The sequence below is a fragment of the Rutidosis leptorrhynchoides genome, chromosome 7 (assembly GCF_046630445.1).
Source record: "Rutidosis leptorrhynchoides isolate AG116_Rl617_1_P2 chromosome 7, CSIRO_AGI_Rlap_v1, whole genome shotgun sequence".
NCBI lineage: Eukaryota > Viridiplantae > Streptophyta > Magnoliopsida > Asterales > Asteraceae > Rutidosis > Rutidosis leptorrhynchoides.
Window position 1 is genome coordinate 280,752,622 of NC_092339.1, and position 11,326 is coordinate 280,763,947.

General features: G+C 34.7%; 1 protein-coding gene across 1 annotated transcript; it reads left to right on the top strand.

Moving 5' to 3' along the window:
* Positions 1 to 8,183: 8,183 nt before the first annotated feature.
* On the top strand, positions 8,184 to 9,010 carry LOC139860040 (uncharacterized). Its single transcript, XM_071848814.1, has 3 exons — positions 8,184 to 8,315; positions 8,433 to 8,780; positions 8,897 to 9,010. Exons 1-3 carry the CDS (start codon positions 8,184 to 8,186, stop codon positions 9,008 to 9,010), a joined length of 594 nt encoding a protein of 197 aa, XP_071704915.1.
* The last annotated feature ends 2,316 nt before the right edge of the window (positions 9,011 to 11,326 follow it).

An 11,326-nucleotide genomic window follows, 5' to 3' on the forward strand; every position in this document is an offset into this window, starting at 1 on the left:
AAGAATACTTTCAAGTTTGCTAGCTCACTTCCAATCTTGTAAGGTGATCATCCAATCTCAAGAAATCTTTATTTCTTACAGTAGGTTATCATTCTAATACAAGGTAATAATCATATTCAAACTTTGGTTCAATTTCTATAACTATAACAATCTTATTTCAAGTGATGATCTTACTTGAACTTGTTTTCGTGTCATGATTCTGCTTCAAGAACTTCGAGTTATCCAAGGATCCATTGAAGCTAGATCCATTTTTCTCTTTTCCAGTAGGTTTATCCAAGGAAATTAAGGTAGTAATGATGTTCATAACATCATTCGATTCATACATATAAAGCTATCTTATTCGAAGGTTTAAACTTGTAATCACTAGAACATAGTTTAGTTAATTCTAAACTTGTTCGCAAACAAAAGTTAATCCTTCTAACTTGACTTTTAAAATCAACTAAACACATGTTCTATATCTATATGATATGCTAACTTAATGATTTAAAACCTGGAAACACGAAAAACACCGTAAAACCGGATTTACGCCGTCGTAGTAACACCGCGGGCTGTTTTGGGTTAGTTAATTAAAAACTATGATAAACTTTGATTTTAAAGTTGTTATTCTGAAAAAATGATTTTTATTATGAACATGAAACTATATCCAAAAATTATGATTAAACTCAAAGTGGAAGTATGTTTTCTAAAATGGTCATCTAGACGTCGTTCTTTCGACTGAAATGACTACCTTTACAAAAACGACTTGTAACTTATTTTTCCGACTATAAACCTATACTTTTCTGTTTAGATTCATAAAATAGAGTTCAATATGAAACCATAGCAATTTGATTCACTCAAAACGGATTTAAAATGAAGAAGTTATGGGTAAAACAAGATTGGATAATTTTTCTCATTTTAGCTACGTGAAAATTGGTAACAAATCTATTCCAACCATAACTTAATCAACTTGTATTGTATATTATGTAATCTTGAGATACCATAGACACGTATACAATGTTTCGACCTATCATGTCGACACATCTATATATATTTCGGAACAACCATAGACACTCTATATGTGAATGTTGGAGTTAGCTATACAGGGTTGAGGTTGATTCCAAAATATATATAGTTTGAGTTGTGATCAATACTGAGATACGTATACACTGGGTCGTGGATTGATTCAAGATAATATTTATCGATTTATTTCTGTACATCTAACTGTGGACAACTAGTTGTAGGTTACTAACGAGGACAGCTGACTTAATAAACTTAAAACATCAAAATATATTAAAAGTGTTGTAAATATATTTTGAACATACTTTGATATATATGTATATATTGTTATAGGTTCGTGAATCAACCAGTGGCCAAGTCTTACTTCCCGACGAAGTAAAAATCTGTGAAAGTGAGTTATAGTCCCACTTTTAAAATCTAATATTTTTGGGATGAGAATACATGCAGGTTTTATAAATGATTTACAAAATAGACACAAGTACGTGAAACTACATTCTATGGTTGAATTATCGAAATCGAATATGCCCCTTTTTATTAAGTCTGGTAATCTAAGAATTAGAGAACAGACACCCTAATTGACGCGAATCCTAAAGATAGATCTATTGGGCCTAACAAACCCCATCCAAAGTACCGGATGCTTTAGTACTTCGAAATTTATATCATATCCGAAGGGTGTCCCGGAATGATGGGGATATTCTTATATATGCATCTTGTTAATGTCGGTTACCAGGTGTTCACCATATGAATGATTTTTATCTCTATGTATGGGATGTGTATTAAAATATGAAATCTTGTGGTCTATTGTTACGATTTGATATATATAGGTTAAACCTATAACTCACCAACATTTTTGTTGACGTTTAAAGCATGTTTATTCTCAGGTGAATATTAAGAGCTTCCGCTGTTGCATACTAAAATAAGGACAAGATTTGGAGTCCATGTTTGTATGATATTGTGTAAAAACTGCATTCAAGAAACTGATTTCGATGTAACATATTTGTATTGTAAACCATTATGTAATGGTCGTGTGTAAACAGGATATTTTAGATTATCATTATTTGATAATTCTACGTAAAGCTTTTTAAACCTTTATTTATGAAATAAAGGTTATGGTTTGTTTTAAAAATGAATGCAGTCTTTGAAAAACGTCTCATATAGAGGTCAAAACCTCGCAACGAAATCAATTAATATGGAACGTTTTTAATCAATAAGAACGGGACATTTCATAATTGCTAGTAATGGTTGTTTTAACATGTTATTTGAGTTGAATGCTTATGAACTTTGTAAACATTTTCATTTATGCTTATTTGAAAAAGTGTAGAATTGTTAAAATTGTGAAAATACGTATAAGTTTAAGTTTGATTTAACATGTTATTGTAATTATGTTAATTTGTTATTTTGCTAACACTAATGCATATTTGGATGTACAAATTTTGTGTTTAATGTGTTTTGCAAAGATTTACTAATACTAAAGCTGGAGGTTCATCATCATCATCTAGACGACCTGCTCCAGAACCTGAACCAGAAATGCAATATGAACCTGAACCGGAGCAACAACAGGAACCACAACAACAACCTGATCAACACGTACCTTATTATGATCCGCTACAATTTGTTGATGCCTTCATAGTATTTCCGATACATCCACCAGTAGAATACCTAACAATTCCTGAACACACGTTGCATCCTAATCTGAGATTCGATAGAAGCTGGAGGGATTACCCGACATATCAAAGTAACAAATTCAAACTGCTACCGAAAAATGTAGAAGTGCCAAGGGTAATTGATTGGGAGCCTTTGGAAAGGGTCCGGTTAGTTAACTCAGTTAGGGAGCATCTGATCCAAAGGTATGGCAGCACTTCTTTTCACGATTGGGAACGTTTATTCACCATCCGTAGACCTGTATATAAGGAATGGTGTATAGAGCTTATGAGTACTATAGCTTTAAATGCAGATGTAGATAGGTTAGATGATAGAAGTTTTCTTAGGTTTATACTTGGCCGTAGGATGTACAGGATGTCCATGCTGGACATGGCCAGGGCATTACAGATTTACACTCCTAGTGAATTGCTACTACCCGATTGTATGAATTTGATTTATTGTGGTGAAAGGGTAGATAGGAATTTGACGCGAACGCCGTTTGGAGGCGTATGTCAAACTATAATGTTTTTACACTGGGAGGAAAACACTCCTACTTACATATTAACAAAGCTGAGCTTCGTATAATTCATAGATTTCTGGCTAACTCGATTGCACAGAGAGGTCACAATAAAGAGAAAATGACCTTACATGATTTATTTTACCTAAAGTGTATTCGAGACCCAAGAAGCTTTGTTAATATCCCTTACTGTGTTGGTTTTTATTTATCAAAAATGTTGGAAGGAATACAGAAAGGGGGGATAATAGGAGGTGGTATTTTTGTTACTCTCATTGGAGAGTATTTAGGTGTAGATAGGGACCAAGGGGGTCCACTTTTGGAATGTAGGGAACAGGTTGAGCCTTTAGGATTGAAGGTCTATCAGGGTGCTAAGGTATTAAAGAGCAGACGCAACCAGCCAGTACCCTATGAAGGTAGTCATCCTCAGGTAGAGAGAGTTTCAGATGAGGAAATGGAGGAAGCGGATGACATTAGGGATGTCATTTGGGAAGCTATGACTGACGTCTACCAGCGTGTAGACGAGGTAGATATGACAAACGGAGAGAGATTTAGTCGGATGGAGGAGTGGCAAGCCCGGAATGATTACGAGCATTCCAGGCAACGACAGCATGATAGATGGGACTATCATCAGCGCCAGATTATGAGCCGGCTGTCACCTCAGGATCACTACGTCCCAACCCGACCCGCTTACTATCCTCCACACCAGCCCGAGATGAGACCACCATATACTCTCTACGACCCTAACCAAGCCTACCAATACACCTATCACCAACCATGGAACCCAGACGACGACATGAACTGGAACCCCTATCCAGATTGATATAGTTCCTGTTGGTGATTTCTATGATTTTTATCTTTTTATTATTTCTAATTATTTATGTTTAAACACATTATTTTTTTATACTTTTATTGTAATGTTTAATATTTTTATTTGTTGTACTAATATTTCATATTTGATTTGAAAGTGGGATTTTAAGTCCCATTTCAAATTACCATGCATGTTATTATTTCTATGTATGTCAATTGTACACAACAGGGTAAAACAGCGCATTTTCAAAGACTGGCATTAAGTTCAGCAAAAGCTATTAATTTTGACGACAAAACGAAAAACAAATGTGATGTAACAACAAGATGGAATGAACAAATGATGTGCACCATTTATCTTTCAACAAACAAACGCCAATATTTTTGAAAACTTTGTTAAAATTTAATCATTTTTCTACGCGAATCACCCTCAATAATTTAAATTGTTACTGATTTCTTGCAAATGAGGGCATTGCAAGATCTTAAGTGTGGGAAGAGGTTAAATTCTTTCGGATTTTTAAAAAAATTTAATTTAAACACTTGGTTACCATTAAAAAAAATACTAGTAACGCAGTAGTTGTATTAGAATCTAGTGCTCTCTGATGATAAAGAACAGCCCTAGTCTTATATACTGACTACCCAATTCTAGTAAAATTTTCAAAATTTTCAATTAAATGAACTCAAAATCATGTTTATACATATTTATGAACGATAAAACTAGGTGTTAACACCGAAATTATTGTTACCTCGGAAAGGACATAAATTGAGAAACAAACCAAAATGTTAGAATTCATTTAAAATGGAATAGAGGACAATAAAAAAGAAAATAAAAGCCAAGTGTGGAAAAAATTTACCAAGTTATTTAAAAACATATATCACATATTTTTGTACAAATAATTGAAGATACTTTTGTTTTGGACAATTTTATCAGTTTTACCCAATTTCTTGTAATATATTTGAAAGAAAGATGGAGCTACACGATGAATCAATTCCATCATTAAAAGGAAGTAAAGTCTTCCAAAAAAGACACGCGTTTCTTGATTTAGGTCAGGAAGTTGTCGTCCAGACCAGCTGTAGGTTGACGAAAAATCTAGAAAAGTCATCTCTAAAATCAGCAGGAAATCTACGGACCTCAGCATCAAACAGGGTCGCCAAGTGGTCAGACTTATCCTAACCATGAGAGGATCTGTCTCGTAAAATGGGGAGGACGCCGTGCAAATTAGCTTGATAAGACTAATGAATCAGACCCCCAGGAAAGGATAATCACCTTAAAGATCAAAAATCAGCTTATAAGCCTGATATTACTCAATCCTTGAGATTGACTTTAAAGATTGAGAATTACAAACTCATGAAATTCAATGATATCTAAACTCGAGCTTGAACGAGAAAATATTTTGATCAAAATTACAAACCGATTTGTTTTCTGAAAAACCCATTTTTAATGCGTTAATTACCATTGAACGTAAAATCCTGAGAATTCACCTGGAATTCATTAGGTCACCTGAACCAAATCGGGTGTCAACCGTAAGAACGGTGGTTGCATAGCATGGTCGAAGACAGGACCCTGTTCCAGACCGAAAAATTATAAGGGTGAGCTTTACTATTGCTCCTACAAAGGATAGTAATTGCATCCGACATGTTATAGACCATAATTAAGAGCATGTCAGGGGACATTGCCTTAACAGTTGCTTGTTCAACGCTTTCCTTTACAACCGGACGGTAGTTTACCGAAAGGTAATATATGGAGCAAGTATACTGGACGTGTTGCTTTCCTAATACAAGGTTAGCAAGTGGGTGACACAAAACCGCAAGTTTTGAGCTAAAATTTTCAAATCTGAAACCAACCAAACCCACAAAAACATTTTGCAAACACCGGGGAAGGGTTATTCCGGAAAACTTATCTAGGGTAAAAGCTAGATTGAATTTTCAATAGATCAAATGTTTTCATAAATATCCAATTTCCTTAAGGTTCTAAATTTTCATAGTCATGTGGGACTGTAAACCACAACGTTACTACCATTGTTTATACCGCCATATAGAAATCACTGATGTACAAAGTGTGAAGAATAAAGAAGTGATTCTAGTATTTTTATTTCAAGATTATATTGCTTGAGGACAAGCAACGCTCAAGTGTGGGAATATTTGATAATGCTAAAAACGAACATATATTTCATAGCATTATCCCTCAAGAAAGACAAACTTTTAGTTGCAATTGTTCTATTTACAAGTGATATTCGTTTAAATAATAAAAGGTGAAGACAAAAGACAGATTCAACGAATTGAAGACGCAAACGACCAAAAAGCTCAAAAGTACAAAATACAATCAAAGTGGTTCCAATTATTGATGAGAAACGTCTCAAAATTACAAGAGTACAAGACACGAAACGCAAAGTACAAGATATTAAATTAGACGCAAGGACGTTCGAAAATCCGGAACCGGGACCAAAGTCAACTCTCAACGCTCGACGCAACGGACCTAAAATTACAAGTCAACTATGCACATGAATATAATATAATATATAATTAATTATTAAAATTAATATATATATATTATATTATATAATATAAACATCGGCAAACAAGAAAACAAATGAGTGTGAGCTGATACCTACCTCCATGCGATCGCATGGAAATCAGGCATTAAAGCCATGCGATCGCATGGCCCTGAAATATTGGCCACATCTATAAATTTCGCAGTTTTTGGTCGAATAAATATCATCCATGTTTTTCCTTCTTCTTACTCATACGTATATATATATATATATATATATATATATATATATATATATATATATATATATATATATATTATAATTTTAATTTTAAATTCTAATAATAAGGGTATGTTAGCGAATGTTGTAAGGGTGTAAGTCGAAATTCTGTCCGTGTAACGCTACGCTATTTTTAATCATTGTAAGTTATGTTCAACCTTTTTAATTTAATGTCTCGTAGCTAAGTTATTATTATGCATATTTAAGACGAAGTAATCATGATGTTGGGCTAAATATTAAAATTGGGTAATTGGGCTTTGTACCATAATTGGGATTTGGATAAAAGAACGACACTTGTAGAAATTAGACTATGGGCTATTAATGGGTTTTATATTAACTAAATGATACCTCGTTAATTTAATATATAGACTTATAATTTGACGTATTTATATATAACCACATACGCTTGACTGGGTACGGTGGGCCGGATATCTATAATTACCAATAATTGTTCATTTTACCGGACACGGGATTGGATTAATAGTTAATAGACTTGTTGAAACAGGGGTGGATTACATTCAAGGGTAATTGGTGTAATTGTTAACAAAGTAGTAAAACCTTGGACCACACGCAGTCGATAACCTGGTGTATTCATTAAACAAAGTATTAAGACCTTGTAACAATTCGAATCCCCAATTAGTTGGAATATTTGACTTCGGGAATAAGAATAAATTGACGAAGACTTTCGGACTTTATGATTATGACTGATGGACTATTATGGACAAATTCGTATGGACATATCGAATAATCCAGGACAAAGGACAATTAACCCATGGTAATAAAACTAAAATCAACACGTCAAACATCATGATTACGGAAGTTTAAATAAGCATAATTTATATATTTCATATTTAATTGCACTTTTAATTATCGCACTTTTATTTATTGTCATTTTATTTATTTGCATTTTTAATTATCGTACTCTTTAATTATCGCAATTTTATTTTATTGCACTTTTATTTATCGCAATTTCATTATCGTTATTTACTTTACGCTTTAAATTAAGTTATATTTATTTTTAATATTTTACATTAGGTTTTAACTGCGACTAAAGTTTTAAAAATCGACAAACCGGTCATTAAACGCTAAAAACCCCCTTTTTATAATAATAATATTTCTTATATATTTTTGTATTTTTACAATTATAGTTTTTAAAAATATAGCGTTAAGCTTGTTTAAAAGATTCCTGTGGAACGAACCGGACTTACTAAAAACTACACTACTGTACGATTAGGTACACTGCCTATAAGTGTTGAAGCAAGGTTTAGGTATATCCATTCTACAAATAAATAAATATCTTGTGTAAAATTGTATCGTATTTAATAGTATTTCCAGCAAAAAATTAATAGTATTTTATACACCACCTCGCACACATCAGTCAGCAATCCTGGGTGCTTGCATAACAACTTCGCATTTGTGGGAAAGAATTCAAGGTATTCATACTCACAGAAAACATGCGGTTACTCCAACCAGGTTTGACACCGCATATAAGGGAAAGAACACGGAATTTTTCAAAGTGGTTATTGAGTGTCGGAAATGGTGAAACTGGTGTGCCTGATGCAGAGGACCCGTTGAAAAGTCGTTGGGTACAAATCCTAGACACGCTCTGTATTCCTGAGGATGCAAATGGTTTGGCAAATCTGATTTCTTTAATATATCCCCGTGAATCGCTATAAAACCCATCCGAAATTGAGCTGCAACAGAAAGCAATAGTTTGCCCCAAAAATGACGCTGCTGATACGATAAATACGTTGATCGTCGATATGGTTGATGGTCCAGTTACAACCTACTACAGCTACGACACTGCAACTCCACATGGAAATGATGGCGCCGAGTCAGAATTGCTCTATCCAACAGAATATCTGAACACGCTCAATTACCCTGGCTTGCCGCCACATACACTACATCTAAAAAAAGGTGTACCAGCAATTCTATTACGGAACATTAATATAGCAGGTGGCCTTTGTAATGGCACAAGAATGATAATCACTCAAAAGTTATCAAAGTCGGCCGAGGCTGAAATTATCACAGGCACAAGGGTCGGTGAGAAGGTATTTTTTTTCCAAGGATGAACCTTATCCACAAGGAACCAACGTTGCCGTTTATTCTAAAAAGACAACAATTCCCATTAAAAATTTCATACGCTATGACTATAAATAAAAGTCAGGGTCAATCGCTCAACAAAATTGGAGTATATCTACCTAAGCCCATCTTCGGCCACTGTCAGCTATATGTAGCTATCAAGGGCTACATCACCGGATGTATTGAAGTTGCTAATTAAGGAACACGAAGAACACGAGCCTAACATAACCAAAAACATTGTCTACACAGATTTTTTGTCCTCAATTACCGACTATGAGGCAGCAACAACTGCCTATTCCAACTGAAAACCACAGCCACGGATGCATTATGTACATAGTTAATTAATATATATTTACATTTTGATACTAATTATTTACTTCTTTTGATAGTATGGCACAAATAACATCACTAACACAACTGATACCGGGCGATAGAAATAGGACAATCGTAGCGAAAGTCTACCGCAAATGGGTCACTTACAGTTATTACAACCAGGATCCAACTGCTACTGCTGCATGCTAATCGAAGAAATGGTATTGAAATTTTACATCTTTTGTCAACTATTGTTATCTCTTATTTATATCATATGTTTGACCGTCTTTCGAATTATACAACACTACCCTATACTTGTGAACATGAGATACAATGATAAAGAATTTTTTGACGAACTCATGCACTTGAACAAAGTGTATGTCATAACAAACTTCACATGTCATAAAGAATTTGTTGGTATGATTGTTGTAGTTGCTGCTGTTGTTGTTGTTGTTGTTGTTGTTGTTGTTGTTGTTGTTGTTGTTGGGTCGTTTGTTGTAGTTGCGATTGATGTTGCGATTGTTGGGATAATTGTTGCGATTATTATTATAATTGCTGTTGTTGTTGTATTGGTGATTCTTATCACCGTTTTCCTCCCACTTTCTTTTGACTTGCTTCACATTGGCCTCTTCAGCCATCTGTTCTTTAATTCTTTCCTCAATCTGGTTCACTAGTTTGTGAGCCATTCTACATACCTGTTGTATGGAGGCGGGCTCGTGTGAACTTATATCTTCTTGGATTCTTTTCGGTAATCCTTTTACAAACTCGTCGATCTTCTCTTCCTCATCTTCGAACGCTCCCGGACACAATAGGCACAATTCTGTGAATCGTCTTTCGTACGTGGTAATATCAAATCCTTGGGTTCGTAACCATCTAAGTTCTGTCTTGAGATTATTGACCTCGGTTCTGGGACGGTACTTCTCGTTCATCAAGTGCTTGAATGCTGACCACGGTAGTGCGTAAGCATCATCTTGTCCCACTTGCTCTAGATAGGTATTCCACCATGTTAACACAGAAACTGTGAAGGTATGCGTAGCGTACTTCACTTTGTCCTCTTCAGTACACTTACTTATGGCAAACACCGATTCGACCTTCTCGGTCAACCGTTTCAATCCGATCGGTCCTTCGGTTCCATCAAATTCCAAAGGTTTGCAGGCAGTGAATTCTTTGTAGGTGCATCCTACACGATTTCCTGTACTGCTAGATCCAAGGTTATTGTTGGTATGTAGCGCAGCCTGTACTGCGGCTATGTTTGAAGCTAGAAAAGTACGGAATTCTTCTTCATTCATATTCACGGTGTGTCGAGTAGTCGGTGCCATTTCCTTCAAAATAGTCAAATGGAACAAGTTAATCATACAAAATATTAAGAGTAGTTAATAGTATTTCGTAGCATAATATGAACTCATTTATAAAAGCTTTTTCTTCATATTAGCGTTTTATAAGTTTAAATTCGGGTAGTACCTACCCGTTAAGTTCATACTTAGTAGCTAATATACAATTCAACTACTACAATTCTATATGAAAAACTGATTATAATAATATTTCGCGTTCAAACTTTTATACAATATTTTACAAACTTACAATACCGCTTATTTTACATAAAGCATGAAATATAGCACACAATAACTTTGATACAAGATAGTTGTGATGATAATTCTAGCTAGTACACAAGTCGTTCAGCAAAGGCAATAAAGACACGTAATTCATACGTCCAGAAACAATTCATGCATTCTGGTTTTACTAGGACTACTTCCCATCCTTGGTCTTGTGGAACATAACCGTTATGGCCGTTGATAAGACAGCGTGTTGTAACGTCGTCAAAGGGACGAGGGTTACGTAATGACCAACAGTCTCGTAATAACCTAAAAACCTCATTTCTTACCCCAATTACCGACTCCGTCACTTGTGGGAACGTTTTGTTTAATAGTTGTAGCCCGATGTTCTTTTTCTCACTTTGGTGAGAAGCAAACATTACTAACCCGTAAGCATAGCATGCTTCTTTATGTTGCATGTTAGCCGCTTTTTCTAAATCATGAAGTCCTATATTCGGATACATTGAGTCAAAATAATTTCTTAACCCGTTGCGTAAAATAGCATTTGGGTTCCCCGCAATATATGCGTCAAAGTAAACACATCGTAACTTATGGGTTTCCCAATGTGATATCCCCCATCTTTCAAACGAAAGTCTCTTATAAACCAAGAC

What these genes read in the sequence shown, in the direction of transcription:
- LOC139860040 (XM_071848814.1), top strand. Translation starts at nt 8,184, where the DNA reads ATGCGGTTACTCCAACCAGGTTTGACACCGCATATAAGGGAAAGAACA. An exon ending in ACCCGTTGAAAAGTCGTTGG is followed by an intron (nt 8,316 to 8,432) that starts GTACAAATCCTA and finishes GAGCTGCAACAG; the next exon opens with AAAGCAATAGTTTGCCCCAA. An exon ending in GCACAAGGGTCGGTGAGAAG is followed by an intron (nt 8,781 to 8,896) that starts GTATTTTTTTTC and finishes AATAAAAGTCAG; the next exon opens with GGTCAATCGCTCAACAAAAT.